Source organism: Cetorhinus maximus, chromosome 1 (genome assembly GCF_964194155.1).
Source record: "Cetorhinus maximus chromosome 1, sCetMax3.hap1.1, whole genome shotgun sequence".
NCBI lineage: Eukaryota > Metazoa > Chordata > Chondrichthyes > Lamniformes > Cetorhinidae > Cetorhinus > Cetorhinus maximus.
In genome coordinates, this window is record NC_135879.1 from 10,228,107 (window position 1) to 10,243,626 (window position 15,520).

At 47.0% G+C, this 15,520-nt stretch overlaps 1 protein-coding gene across 1 annotated transcript in view; it reads left to right on the top strand.

Annotated features, from left to right (window-relative positions):
- Positions 1-15,122, top strand: part of fam13a (family with sequence similarity 13 member A) — a 196,231-nt gene extending 181,109 nt beyond the window's left edge. Inside the window, exons 15-21 of the mRNA XM_078529154.1 lie at positions 62-275; positions 1,326-1,464; positions 2,878-2,959; positions 3,947-4,179; positions 6,807-6,890; positions 8,236-8,331; positions 14,922-15,122. Coding sequence (XP_078385280.1) covers positions 62-275; positions 1,326-1,464; positions 2,878-2,959; positions 3,947-4,179; positions 6,807-6,890; positions 8,236-8,331; positions 14,922-15,122 — 1,049 coding nt within the window. The remainder of the gene's footprint in view (positions 1-61; positions 276-1,325; positions 1,465-2,877; positions 2,960-3,946; positions 4,180-6,806; positions 6,891-8,235; positions 8,332-14,921) is intronic.
- The last annotated feature ends 398 nt before the right edge of the window (positions 15,123-15,520 follow it).

Consider the following 15,520-nt stretch of genomic DNA (forward strand, 5'->3'; position numbering starts at 1 on the left):
TCAGCAGTAACAGAGAAAGGTTTAACAGCATGGCCTGTTGTTGTTGTTGTTGTTATTCCAGATCCTATCCCGGCACACCCAGTGTGGCAAAGTCCAGATGCAGAGCCCGAGGAAGCCAGTGTGTCACCACAGGCCGGTCGACTGATTCGCCATCTGCTGGAAGAAGACTCTGACCCCATGTTGTCTCCTCGTTTCTACGCATATGGTCAGAGCCAGCAGTTCCTCAATGATACAGAAGTGCCCCCATCGCCCCCTAATTCCCATTCCTTCATGAGGTGAGTGCGGGGGGGGAGGGGTTTGGTTTCATGATCCACCCTCAATGACAATCTCTTGAAGTCTCTGTCAATTTAGCTTGTTTTTTTTTCCGGTTGTAGAATTTATAACCTCAGTTAATTAGAACAGACTTCAAAACAAGGGGGTCAGTTTTAACCTGCCAAAGTTTGGGCAGGAGAGGTAGCCAGTCTCAAAGTGACCATCAAGCCTGGCGATCAGCCCACTGCAGCTGTTACCACTGGACTGATATCACTGTGTAGTGTTTCTTAGGCAGTAAGACCACCTTTAATGTGTAAATCAGGGTGGCACAACGTTGTCAGAAACCCAATTGCCACTTTAGGTCAAAACTAGTTGGTTCGAAGCACAGTGCGGGGCAAGGAGAGAATGTATTAACCCTGGGAATGAAAGGACTGCACAGGGAAGTCTGAAGGCTGTGGTTCCTGTTAGGATCAACTCCGAAAAGCGAACACTGCCCTGATTGCGGTCAGTGGAGTGAAGCCCCCCCCTGACCAATTCTGTCCACGTGCATGGAGTATCTGTACCACGCTCAGGGATGGGTGACGCAGCATGACAAGCCTTGCTTTTGGAACACCAGCAGAGTCCAAGTGACTGTCCTGCTTTGACATGACTGCACAGAAGCTTCTTAACATAGAATTGACAGCACAGGAACGCACATTTCAACACACAAAGAGTCAACTACATTGCTGTGGGTCCGAAATCACATGTAGGCCAGACCAGGTAAGGACAGCAGATTTCCTTTCCGAAAGGACATTAGTAAACCAGATGGGTTTTTACAACAATTGATGATGGTTTCATGGTCACCATTACTGACACTACTGTCATGGTCACTACTGGCTTCCTCAAAGAGCCAGCACCGGCAAGATGGGGCAAATGGCTTCCTCCTGTGCATTAAGCTTCCATGATTCCTCACTGTGGTGGTTGCTGATGATCACTCCTCAAGAAAAACATTCAGTGCTTGTTGGTTTACATTTGTGGCAGACTGTAGTGCGGCGCAGTTTAACGTGAGCAGGCTCTTGCTCTGATATTGGCAGGCGCCGGAGCTCATCCCTCGGTTCCTATGACGACGAGAGGGAGGAGCTGACACCAGCGCAGATGACCCGGAGAATCCAGAACTTGAAGAAGAAGATCAGGAGGTTTGAGGAGAAATTTGAGGAAGAGAGAAGATACCGCGTAAGTCAGGTTTCAAAAATCCTTTGTTGGGGGGGAGGGAATTATTGGAGCTTTGTTGTACAGTTATAAATAATGCCTTTCAAGACATCACAAGAGCATTGTACTGCAGGGTGCGTATGGCAGCCATTGGAACATTGTGCTGACATTACCACTAATAAAGCTACACCATGCCTCTTGGCATTTATTCTAGCAAGTGAGGGAACAATTCCAACTATGATGCACACCGTCAATCCTGGGAAGTGAGGATAGCTTTACCAGCCCTGGCTGTGTCAACAGGGTTACTCTTAACCTTTACCTACAGGATTAATGTCAACATCAGGGTGATAAATCGATCACTTTGAGGGCCAGACATAACCATATCACAAGCCCGTTTTAAGGATGAGGAATCAGCATAAGATTCCACATGTCCGAACTGAGTTGACATCACCCAAGCTGAAGGTTTCTATAGCTGCGATAGTGACAGAATGCAAAATGGTTTTCTCATCTCGGGTACAAAGTAACATCGCCAGCATTCCAGGATACCCCTGGAGCCCATGGGAATTAAATATTAATCTCCCCAAGAAAAATTATAGGAGCGATTTTTTTTTAAAGGTTTTTTCTTTTGCATTTTGTTTGAACACTTGTGAAAGCTATTGGAGATCTGGTGGGGCAGCAATGCTGTTTGACTGGGCAGTGTCGTTGGAGGTGGAAGGTCATGTCATCGAGCCAGAGTTAGTGGCCCTAGCAACACCACCACCTCCTCCAGGTACCATGTCCTAAGAGGGCATTGGTGGCCATGGACTTCCATTGGATTGGTCCATGATTATGTTTGGCAAAGTGGTTTGCCGTTGCCTTCTGCAGTCTGGCTGACCAGGAAACTCTCCCACTCTTACTGCCTGTTGTCAGGCATACTGGAAGGATTTACAGGCTGATGATCAACCTGCTCTTCCACACTGTGAAATGGGGCTTGAACCTGGAGATTCTGGCCCAGAGGTAGAGTCGCTACTACTTCTGCCACGAAAACCCTCCCTAACACCTACACCTTCTTTATTGAGTCTAGACAGTGGACAACAGTAGGCTGTTGGGAGGTGAAGAGGGAAACTGAAAAGTGGTCAGGAGCTGACCCACATCTTCCCACCTCCTGCCCTCCCTGGAAAACTCAGGACAGTAGTTTTGTTCTAACTGGTGCCATGACTGAGGTCATCTGGTTCAGCACAGACATTTTGGCCTACCTGCTTTGTCAGGGCTCGCTCAGCCTGCCCACTGGTGCCATGTGCAGCTGTCCTTTTTAATTCATGTTTTGGAACCCAGGCTAATGAAGAAAAGTCTTTTCTTCTCGTTATCTCCTTGTTTCTCCTTGCAGCAGTCTCCTCCTCAGTTTCTGCTAACCAGGAGTTATTATCATTATTGATTTTTTTTTTTATCTGTCCTCAGCCTTCACACAGTGACAAAGCCACAAACCCAGAAGTGCTGAAATGGATGAATGAACTCGCAAAGCTTCGCAAGCAGCTGAAAGGTAGGTTTGTGGCTGTTTCACCTCGGAATTCCCTCCCTAAACCTCTTCCTCCTTTCTACCTCTCTGTCCTCCTTCAAGATGTCTGTTTTAAAACCACCTTTGACCAGCACCTGTCCCTCAGTGTCAAATCTTTGGTTTGATTACGCTCCTGTGAAGCGCCTGGAGATGTTTTCCTGCATTAAAGGTGCTAAGTAAATGCAAGCTGTTGTTTTTCTGGTGAAGAATGACTACTGGAACGCACGTTAACCAGTTGACGTGTGCTATCCTGGTACAATTTGTCCAGTTCTCGCTGTACTGCCAACTGTTTCCCAGAGGATCAACTCCACAAGCTGTTTCTCCTGTTGTACTCTCGATGTAGCCAGTTAAACAGCCTAATGCCAAAATCCTCAAACTTTGTTGAGTTTCCATCTTCAGTGATTCACTTCCCGTGATCTCAGCAGACTCACCCTCTCTCTTTCTCGTCCTCGCTCGCTCTCTCCCTCTCTCCAAAATATGAACAGAAAGCAACCTCTTTTAATAAAAATAAAAAACATGCTGGAAATACTCAGCAGGTCAGCAGCACCTGTGGGGAGAAACAGGGTTAACGATTCGAGCCCATTTGACTGAAGAAGAGTCATGTGGACTCGGAAAGTTAACTCTCTTTCTCTCTCTACAAACGCTGCCTGACTCCTGCTGAGTATTTCCAGCATGTTTTTGCTTTTATTTCAGATTTCTGGCATCTGCAGTATTTTGCTTTTGTGAAAGCTTTGCTGTTTCTTGGACTTTCAGCTACATAAAAGATGTATTAAGTTATTAAGTTTGACAGCTCCCATGGGATGTTGTTAACATTTTTTTTTTAAAAAAGCAGGAGGCTGTTTGCCTTGTTTAAAGTTGCTTCAAAGCCAAAACTTACTTTTATTTTTAAAAGTTTATCCAGGACATCAGCTGAGGTGAGGCCATTTTTGCCGCTCGATCTTACTATTTTTTCTCCCCGTGTGCTTCTGACAGAGACAAAACTGAAGGTCTCCGAGGAAGGTGTTGTCCCCCAGATGAGGCAGCGCAGCAACACCCTCCCGAAGAGCTTCGGCTCACGTCTCGAAAAGGGGCCGGAGAAGGAACAGGATAAGAAGCAGGAGGTGGCGGAGAAGGCGCAGAAGCCAGCGGTGGACGTGACGCTCGACACCATCCTGAAGAAGCTGCAGGACAAGCGGGCCGAGGTGGCGCGCCCCGAAGATATCAAGGTAACCAAGACGTTGATGATGGTCCAGCGCTGCCATCATGTTAGCTGTGGCTCAGTGAGTAGCTCCCTCAGCTCCTGAGGCAGAAGGTCATGGGGTCGTAGTCCCACTTCGGAGACTTGAGCACGTAATCCAGGCTGACACTCCCAGTACGGCACTGCAGGAGTGCTGCACTGTCAGAGGTGCTGTCCTTTGGATGAGATGTTAAATCGGGTACCCCACCTGCCTTTTTTGGGTGTCCGAAAGGAGTTGGAAGAGTTCTGCCTCTAACATCGCCTAAAAACAGATTATCTGCTCTGGGTGGGGTGTTACTGTGCACTAACTTGACTGCTGCACTTTCCTTCCTTACACCACTGACTGAGAGTCATTGACTGTGGAGTGATTTGAGATGAGACACAGTGGAAGACAGGAATGACATCCCCAAAGTTCAAGAGAGTCGGGGGGCAGAGGTGAGTGTGGTGACCATTACCAAGGAGAAGGTGCTAGGAAAACTGAAAGGTCTGAAGGTGGATAAATCACCTGGACCAGATGGATTACACCCCAGAGTTCTGAAGGAGATAGCTGAAGAGATATTACTGGTGATCTTTCAGGAATCACTGGAGTCAGGGAGGGTCCCAGAGGACTGGAAAATCGCTAATGTAACCCCCTTGTTTAAGAAGGGAGTGAGGCAAAAGACGGGAAATTACAGGCCGATTAGCCTGACCTCGGTCGTTGGTAAGATTTTAGAGTCCATTATTAAGGATGAGATTTCAGAATACTTGGAAGTCCATGGTAAAATCGGGCAAAGTCAGCATGGTTTCATCAAGGGGAGGTCATGCCTGACAAATCTGTTAGACAAGTAGGTTAGACAAAGGAGAGCCAATGGATGTTATCTACTTGAACTTCCAGAAGGCCTTTGACAAGGTGCCGCACAGGAGGCTGCTCAGTAAGATAAGAGCCCATGGTGTTAGAGGCAAGGTATTAGCATGGATAGAAGATTGGCTGTCTGGCAGGAGGCAGAGAGTGGCGATAAGGGGGTCCTTCTCAGGATGGCAGCCGGTGACTAGTGGAGTTCTGCAGGGGTCAGTGTTGGGACCACAACTTTTCACTTTATACATTAATGATCTAGATGAAGGAACTGAGGGCATCCTGGCTAAGTTTGCAGATGACACAAAGATAGGTGGAGGGACAGGTAGTATTGAGGAGGCGGGGAGGCTGCAGAAGGATTTGGACAGGTTAGGAGCATGGGCAAAGAAGTGGCAGATGGAATACAACATGGGGAAGTGTGAGGTCATGCACTTTGGTAGGAAGAGTAGAGGCATGGACTATTTTCTAAATGGGGAGAGAATTCAGAAATCTGGAGTGCAAAGGGACTTGGGAGTCGTAGTCCAGGATTCTCTTAAGGTTAACTTGCAGGTTGAGTCGGTAGTTAGGAAGGCAAATGCAATGTTGCCATTTATTTCGAGAGGACTAAAATATACAAACAGGGATGTGCTGCTGAGGCTTTATAAGGCTCTGGTCAGACCACATTTCGAATATTGTGAACAATTTTGGGCCCCATATCCCAGGAAGGATGTGCTGGCCTTGGAGAGGGTCCAGAGGAGGTTCACGAGAATGATCCCAGGAATGAAAGGCTTAATATATGAGGAACATTTGAGGACTCTGGGTCTATACTCGATGGAGTTTAGAAGGATGAGGGGGGATCTGATTGAAACTTACAGAATACTGAAAGGCCTGGATAGAGTGGACGTGGGGAAGATGTTTCCATTAGTAGGAGAGACTAGGACCCGAGGGCACAGCCTCAGAGTAAAGGGAAACAGAGATGAGGAGAAACTTCTTTAGCCAGAGAGTGGTGAATCTATGGAATTCATTGCCACAGAAGGCTGTGGAGGCCAGGTCATTGAGTGTATTTAAGAGCGAGATAGATAGGTTTTTGATTGGTAAGGGGATCAAAGGTTACGGGGAGAAGGGGGGAGAATGGGGTTGAGAAACTTATCAGCCATGATTGAATGGCGGAGCAGACTCGATGGGCCGATTGGCCTAATTTCTGCTCCTATGTCTTATGGTCTTATGGAGCCTGGCACCGTATAAATGTACCTTTGGGTAATGAGAAGTGACGTGCCAGTGTGGCACAGCTTTGATCACCAGCAGTGATAACGTCCCGCTAGCCAGATGAATGACCCCATGATAACCTTGGCCCACAGGAAGGACTAGAGAGAGAATTTGTGAAATCCTTCCGGGTAGTTTTGTGGCCACGAGAATGATCGGACGACGGCCCCCATCCCCGCAACCCCGCATTCCCTGGCCGATATCGGATCTTGCTGCCTCTGCCATGAAGCCTGGTTCTGCAATGTTGCGGGAGCCACAGCCGGGGGAGGTGGGTGTTGAAGTCGGGCCTCCACTGTCAAAGCAAAAATGGCTTCCGTTTTACCTCGGGGCAAATTTTCTTTTTCCAGCTGAGCCGGGAAAGTAAATGGCGCGCAGTGTGAAATCATAGGCATTCTCCCTCTCTGTTGCCATCTTTTGCACTACTGGGCAAAGACCCAACTCCCCCTTCCACCCCTCCCTCAGCCCCTCACTTAGAGTTGATGGTTGACATCTTGTTGCTCCGGTAGTCTAATCATTTAAGATATCGGTCTCTCTCCGAACAGGATATGACGCGAGAGGAGATCGCTAGCGAGAAAGTGGCCCTGCAGAAGGGCCTTCTGTACTACGAGAGCATACACGGGCGGCCTGTAAGTGTTCTTTAAGTAGAATTTGCAACACAGCACTAGATCTTTCAGCCCATCTGGTCTCTGCCAGTGTTTATGTTCTACAAAAACAGCCTCGTGCCCTACTTTGCCTCACCCCCATCAACATACCCTTCTATTCCTTTCTCCATCGAGAACTTATGTAACCTCCTTTTAAGATACATCTACGCTATTCACCTCCAACTCTCAATGCACTCACTGCTCTCTGGAGTAAAGAATTTTTCTGTGAATTCCCTATTGGATTTATTGGTAACTATCTAGAAATTTTTGGCTCCTTGTTTCAGACTCCGGCCCCCCATCTCCCCACAGTAGTGGAAATGCATTTTTTGCATCTAGCCCATCAAACTCAATGAGAGTTGTAAGGACCTCCATCAGTGCACCCATCTATCGATAAGAGTTCCAGCTTCTTAATTAGAACTTTTCGATTCTGGTATCACATTTGTTTAAAAAAAGAATCTTTTTGCACCTCCCCCAGTGCCTCTACCTCATTTTTATTACTTGGAGGTCAGGCTGTGCACAGTGCTCCAAGTGTGGTCTAACCAAGCTTCTGTACAAGTTTAGCCTAACTTAGCTGTTGCCACACCGTCCATTCTGAGCTCCATGCCACTGGGTGTTAAAAATGTTAAAAATGAGGATAACCTGTAATTGTTAGTCTGTTTCTCATCTCTTCCAATTTTATTAACTTCCATTGAAGTTGACAGAACGGTAAACGCAGGAGAGATGGGAAAACAGGCGGTCAAATGCCCATCGCCTGTTTTTCAATGACATGCAGAGTTGATACCTCCCCCTGGTTGGCATGGTGAAGCCAGGGCATTCTCCCGTCCAACCCCCCCTTGGCTGTGTCCAAGGTGTAGGAGATGGCAGAGTGAGTAGCTGAGGAAGCCCTGCCCATGTCCCGGTCACCCCTCAGCCTGGCACAGTGGGACCCTCCTAGAACGAAACTCTACAGGATGCAATTAGTCCATATTGGCTGCGCGGTTTTTAACATGTCAGCCAAACACTGCTCCTAATGGAGACTGGGCCGTTTCCTGAGGACTTTAATCAATTAATCCCCCCCCCCCACAAGGATTAATCCTGCAATCACTTCTTTAAAAGGTTCTCTGAAATCTTGCCAGGCCTCAGGAAACTGTAGTTTCTCTCAAGCAGAGAAATTGTCACTCTCTGCCTCCTGACAGGAACCCTTTGATTTGTTAAATGCCAAGCTCACTGGGTGACCGAATGCTTCTCAACTGGCGTTTTATGTGCCATCCCGTTTAACATGTGGCTGCATTTCTTGAGGGACGGCGGTGATCTCCAGACTCTGAAACCTGACACCGCTGCTTATTTTCAGGTCACAAAGACCGAGAGGCAGATAATGAAGCCGCTGTACGATCGCTATCGCTTGGTGAAGCAGATCCTGTCGCGGGCAACCACCATCCCTGTCATTGTAAGTAGTGAGTTGAGTGTGACGGGAACTCCGCGTGGGTTGTAGTGCTAGCGGGTCGTGTTACTGTTGGGGACGGACAATAAGGTCTGCTGTTGGCCTGAACAAATGTAACCAGCTTGTTAACACCCACCACAGGGTTCCCCTTCGAGCAAGCGGCGAAGCCCTTTGCTGCAGCCAATAATCGAGGGCGAAACAGCTTCCTTCATCGAGGACTTAAAGGTGAAAACCTCCCCCACCCACACCACCCCCCCCCACCCCCGCCTCCGCTGCTGACTAATCACTGATTTCTGCAGACGTTCCAATCCTTGTTGGTTTCCTTGATTGTTACCACGCGGAATGATTACACGCCCTGCCAGCAAAACACTGAGAATCATTAATGTTGACAAACCATCTCTAACCTGATCTGATTTGCAACGGCTTCTTAATGACCCCTTTAATCAAAGCACAGGAAGAGTGAAAAGATGCTGATTTGACATGTCCCAGTGGATTTGGGCGGAGGAGAAGGGAGGGGCTGGTCGCTCCATCCATCTCCCCTGCCCATCCCCAACCCCTGGAAACAACTGTAGAGCGTTTGAAACAATTTTTTTATTTATTTCTTGAACTAAATTCATTAACAGTGCTTAAGATGGATGTCGAATAATGTTCACTTTTGAGGTATTTAAATGATGTAACACTCTACAGTTCTTTTATCAAGTAAGTTTCCTTGCTGGTGGAGTTATAAACACCTGGTCCTTTTTGGATTTGAGTGCTGCCGATGCTTGTTTGAGCTGTCCTGATTTCCCTACAATAGAGTACCTTACCTGCAGAAGATTGTCACCAGGGTGAAGCAACCTGGGTGGTTTCCTGAACTCTGCCTATCGTAATGCTGCAGAGGAGTAGCTCAAGAGATTTTTCATTTCTTGAAGTAAAATTATTAATAAATGCTTCTTTTTAGTGAAAATTGATGAAATTGGGCACAATGACTAAACATTAAAGCCTTTAGACAACACAAATAGGAGCAAGAGTAGGCCTTTGGGCCTCTCTGCTCTGCCATTCAATAAGATCATGGCTGAATTCCTACATCAGATCCACTTATCACCCTATTGCCATTCCCCTCAACTCCCCTAGTGCCCAAAAACCTATCCATCTCAGCCTTGAATATACTGATCAACTGAGCAAACAGACCTCTTAGGTAGAGAATTCCCTGGTAAGGTGTAAAGTGGCAAGATTCAATCAACTAAGATTTGTCACTAGCAATAATTTCTCTAGGTTGTCTCTTTAGAAGAAATAATTCCTCTCCCAGGTCCAATTTAATTTGGGGGGGGCGGGGTGCAACGAACAGCAAAGCAGCTTGCACTGTCACTGTGCCAGGCACCAACAGGGAAGGGAGTTGGTTGTGGCTGGTAAAGGAGCAGAATACACTGCTCCTGAATCCCTCCTCCACAACTGCGCCACCTGCCACCAAACCACCCACCCAGCCTTGGCCTCCAGCAAAATTCAGCCAACTTTTTAAGGAATTCTCTCCTTTTTCTCAATTTTAAAAAAAATTTTAACCTATGAAATTTATTTCTTGGCCCCAGGTACATCTGTCAAAATCCAGCCTTTTCCTGTCCTCCATCTTGTGGTTTGGGCTGCCCTAAGGGACAGTGCATGTGTTGTGGTGAAGCCAACTGTTGAGACAGTGTCCGAGTTTTTTGCCAGAGCCTTGTGTTTGTGTGTGCAGTTTTTCAAGCTTTCTTGAGCATGAGTGTGTCTAACAGTTGCAGCTGGTTTCACTGCCTCTCACCTCCGAGTTAAGATTGTCTCTGCGTAATCTCCGATTAGTTACCAATTTGGTGGCAGGACTACCAATCCGTGTTCAGGCTCTTACCAGCGTCAGTAAGGGCATTCTGCAGGTCAAGGCTTACTAAATGCACCCTCTGTGCAGCTACTGTTTGATTATAGTGTTACAGATGTGATCTTTGAATCAGTGCTGGATATTGGTGTCAGTGAGTTTATTCTCATTGATTCGATCCTTTCTCACATGATAAAATCCCATCCCTGCAAAATGGCTGCTCTGTCGAGTGCAGAGGAAAGTGAAGCATAACACACAGCCTTGAGGTTTTAAAACATCCTGTGTATAGTATATTCAAGGCATTGTTTCATCTCTTTTTTTTTTATTTAAAATGTAAAATGCAAATGGCAAGTGATGACCAAGAATCAGCCTCTATTCCCTGCCTCTTCACCCCTACCCCCACCATTTTTGTTCAGCATTAACCTTGGCTCAGTTGATAGCATTCCCGCCTCTTGAGTCAAAAGGTCATGGGTTCAAGCCCCTCTCCTTGGACTTGAGTCCGAAACCAAAACTAAAACACTGTCAGACACGCTGAGGCAGGGGTGGGGGGGTGGGGGGTGCTGCTGCAGTGTTGGAGGTGCCATCTTTCAGATGAGATCTTAAACCAAGGCCCCATCTGTCGTGCTTTCAGCTGCTAAGTCCCTAAGTTCTGGAATTCCCTCCGTAGACCTCTCCAATTCTCCACCTCACTTTCCTTCTTTAAAACACTCCTTAAAAGCTGCCCCTTGATCTCCTTAAGTGGCTTGGTGTCAAATTTTGCTTTTGCGAAATGTCTTGTGACGTTTATTACATTCAAGGTGCCTGCATAAGTAAATGCAAGTCGGTGTTGATTCTGCATTGCCGAGCACACTTCATTCTAGCACAGACTAATGTTCCTCTCTATAGTCAAACCGCAAAAAAGGTTCCTGCAGGCATGTTCTGTCCTGCTGCTTTTCACTGCATTAAATATTAAAGGCAGTAAATCTCACATCATGGATGTAGCATCATGGTGCAGCTCTCTGCTCACTGAGGCCAGCGACTGATTTCCAGGGGGTTCGGTGTGTGGTTTGCCTGTTTTGGTTTTTCTCCACCCCCCCACCCCCCCCCACCCCCCACCAAGAAACTAACCCATTTACTTTTTGCCTACAAATATTAATTGCTTTGTTTGCTGCGCAGAAATTCTTCAAAAAAAAAGAATAATCTTGTGCGTCAGTTTGTGGTTAAAGCAGATAAAGTGGAAGAGAATTCTCCATTATGCTCTTTAAGTACACGGTTTTCTCCCCCGGGGGCTGACCTCTTGGAGAGAAGATATTTATTGTTGGAAAGCAGCTTGCACTGATCCGATTGCGTTCAGTCTGCCAATCGGGCCAGGTGTCGGCTGATGTCCTTTTGGGCCGGCAATGCCAAGTACCCTGTGAGTTCTTTGCCAGTAAGTGTCATGTGGCGGGGTAGGTTACATTGACAGTGAATATCCTTCTCTCTCTCTCTCTCTCTCTCTCTTCCCCCCCCCCACCACCCCCCCCCCCACCCCCCACCCTCCCCACCGCCCCCCCACATCCGAATGGCATTCTCAACCGCTTGCATCCAGGGTGAGACACTGGCATTTCGGCAGCACTGGTAGCATGCAGTGAAATGTGGGCTTGTGGTTGCTACACAAGTGCTGAAACTCGGGACTCCCTCAGTCGTCACCTCTGAAGGATTAGCTTTTGCTATTTTTGCCACACTGCTGGCACAGCCCCAGGAGAGTTTGCTGTGATCTTCAGTGTTCAGTTGGTATTTGGAATGTCATCGCCTGTAAAATCGGGCATAGCGGTTGCACGCACCTTTGTGTCCCAAAGAGTTTTTGGTGAACAAATAGCCATTAAACAGGGTGTGACTCGCACAGTTTTACAGTAGCTCGGTTAAGCGAGTACCTTTTTAATTGGCCTCTTCCGTGATTAGTTTTTTGAGGTGTGGCGCTATGCTGAACCTTTATAAATCACTGATTAGGCCCTGACTGGGGAACCATATCAGATTCTGAGCACAGAAGAATGTCAAGGCCTTAGACAGAGTACAGAGGAGATTTACTAGAGTTGCATCAATGATCAGGGACGTCAGTTACATAAAGAGACTAGAGTAACTTTGTTCTCTGTTCTCATTGGAGCAGAGAAAGTAAAGGGGAAATTTAATAGAAGGGTTCAAAATCAGGAGGGGTCTTGGTAGAATAAATAAGGAGAAACTGCTTGCAGTGATCATTAACCAGAAGGGCCAGGCTGAGGTAATAGGCAACTGAACCAGAGCCAAGATGGGAAAAAATCTTTTTTTGGAGTGACTTGTTAGGATCTGGAATGCACTGCCTGAAAGAGTAATGGAAGCAAATTCAGTAATAACTTTCATTCAAGAGAGCAATGGACAAATACTCAAAAGTAAAAAATTGCAGGTTAATGGGGAAAAGAGCTGGGGAGTGAACGAACTGAATAACTCTTTCAAAGAGTCAGCACAGGCGTGATGGGCTGATTGGCCTCCTTCTGTGCTTTAAGATTCTTTTGATTCTATAAGTAAACCATTCAGCATATATTAGTGTGTCAAGTCATAATCTCCCTAATTTAGCATATTCCACATTGGGAATAAAATTTCACAGTAGAATTTTCTCGTCACTTCATGAGATGTTTTTGAACACTCCTATGACTTTTTTTTGTGTTTTTTGGGTAGGGCTGAAGGGTCAGGGACAGAACTGAGTTTCTACACCAGATGAAACATGAGTCATTTTACCTCCTAAGACACCAGCAGGCAGATGAGCTTGAGTGATGGGGGGCAAGCGAGGGGCATCACTTATAGATGGAAAGTTTGTCATTAAAGCTCTGGGAGTTTTGACTGTACAAGTACAAATTGTAAAAGCTGACACTATGAAGAATTTAGTTTGTACGGGATGATGGACATTAACCGCTGGTAAAATTGGCTGGTGTGGGCTTGGGTGGTTTTGTTTACTTCGAACGGAGGGGAGGCAGCTTTAAATAGGACAAATTCTGAAATTCTTCCAAAAGTTTCATCCAGGAAACATATCCAAGCAAATGGGCTGTGTAAGTATTCCGGACCCTGCCATTGCCCTACCGGAGTGACATGGAAGACTGGAACTTTTTCACACAGCGAGCAGGGGAAATCCGGGACTTGCTCTCCCCTCCTTCAGAAGGCTGTGGATGCTGAGACAATTGAAACCCTTACCCAATTAAAAACATTTCAAGGAATTTGTTGCAAAGGCAGGTAAATGGAGCTGAGGTACGGATCATCCATGATCTCATTGAATGGTCAATCAGGCCCGAGAGGCCGAAAGGCCATTTGGTGTTGCTAAGTAACATGGAAATAGGATTTTTGCCCCAACCAGTCCTTGGTATTCACATTGCATGCAAGGCAATAGCACTAATCGCATTTGCCCATGCCATTTCCCTATCCTGGCAATGGTCTCTAGATAAAACATTCACTCCCTCCACCATCTGAGTGCTGTGCATTATGCACTGCAGCGAATCACCAAGGCTTCTTTGACTGCACCGCCCAAACCTACAACCGTCAGCACCTGGAGGACAAAGGCAGCAGGCATATATGAATTCCCTCACCTTCACGTTCCCCTTCAAGTCTCTCACCCTCCTGACTTGGACAGGTGTCACCGCTCCTTCATTATTACTGGATCAAAATCCTGGCACTCCACATTTGACTCTGTGGGAGTGCACATGGACTGTAGCACTTCAAGGAGAAGGCCACACCACCATCTTCAGAAGGGCAAGTAAGATCGGGCAGTAAATGATGCCCACATCCCAAGCATTAATTTTTCTTTTTAAATCCCTTCACCAACCCATCCAAACTGATTTTTAATGTTGATGTGTACAGATCTAAAGGAGTGAGCTTATGAACTAGACGAGGTCATTTAGCCCCTCAAGCCTGTGCTGTCCGAGATTGTGGTGATCTGCAATCTAACTCCACGTACCTGCCTTTTTCCCCCCATGTCTCTAAACACCTTTGGTGACCACAAACCTATCAGCCTGCGATTTAAAATCAACAATTGATCCCAGCATCAGTTGCCATTTGTGGAAGAGAGTTCCAAACGTCTATCACCCTTTACATGTGGGGGAGACGAAGCTTAAGCCCTCTGCCGAACCTGAACTTTTGCAAGCCTGGATTCAAGCCATGCATTAGGCCACGAATGCCAGTCAATGCCAGGGAAAGGAGAAACAGCTCCTTAAACAATGTCCCCACTCCCCCTCAGTGTGAAGTCTCTATAGTCAAAACCTGAGCCAGTTTACAGCATTGTGCACAGGTTTGTTAAATACCATTCATGCACAAGATTGTCAGTTTTCAGCTTGTGTGTACTGAGTGCATTTGGTCTTGGGCGAGAGTGGAATTTTTAGTCTTGCTTTGGTGTTCTGTTTTAAATTTGTTCCTTGAAAATAGATTAAACCAATGAAAAGCCTGTTGATCGCACTATTAAAAAGTTGCTTTCCATTTTTGTGGTTTACTTTTCTGCTTTGCAGGATTTCCTTTCGAGAATGTGCTTTGTCCTGGAGGCTGTCTATGCCCCAGGTGTGAAAAGCACTGGTCAGTTTGGCCCAAAGTCGCACAGACCCAGGACGGCACAAGGCTCCACCACCTGTCTTGGTCACATGTGCAGCCTCCACTCCCTGCCGAGGGTCACGGGTGAGAAATGGGCCTATCGCAGGGAGGAGCCCAGGTCTCCAGTGAGAAGGGGAGCGTGGAAAATTAGCAGAGCAAATGGCACGGTATGGTGTAAATGGTGTCTTAACCGGGGCCTTGCGGTTTTGTTCTTCAGGAGGAGGAGGATGGCTCTGAAGATGACTGCAATGCCAGAACTGACTTTGCCGTTACAGGGAAGCCGGTCTTCACCATTCGGAGCTTCCTGGATCAACTGGATGACGATGCCGACGGGTTTGTGTCACCCACGGACGACAAAGCGCCGACTCGATGCAGCCTTGACTTGAGGCTCTCGACCCTGCACTCGGCCTCCATGTGAGTTGAGAGGCAGCGCAAGCAGAGGTCTTCGACCTCTCGTTTCTCCTCCTGAGCTTCTGCTGTCCCGCATCCTATTTCCAGGTTTTAGCTCCGATGCCCATATCAGGAAAAAAAAAGGATGTAGGCACATTGGAGAAGGCTCGAAAAGAGAGATTTACAGAACTGAGAGGTTGTAACTACCAGGAAAGGCTTAACAGGCTGGGGCTTATTTTTGCCTAGTGAGTGGGGGCCCTAGTAGAGGTCTTTAAAGTGGTCAAGTGGTTTGATAAGATAAATGTAAAGATGTTTCCGTTGTGGGGTATCTAAATCCAGGGGCCATTAATATTCAACAGTCGCTATTAAAGGCGAGGGGAGGCAGTGGCATAGTGGTATTGCTCTGGGGACCAGAGTTCGAATCCC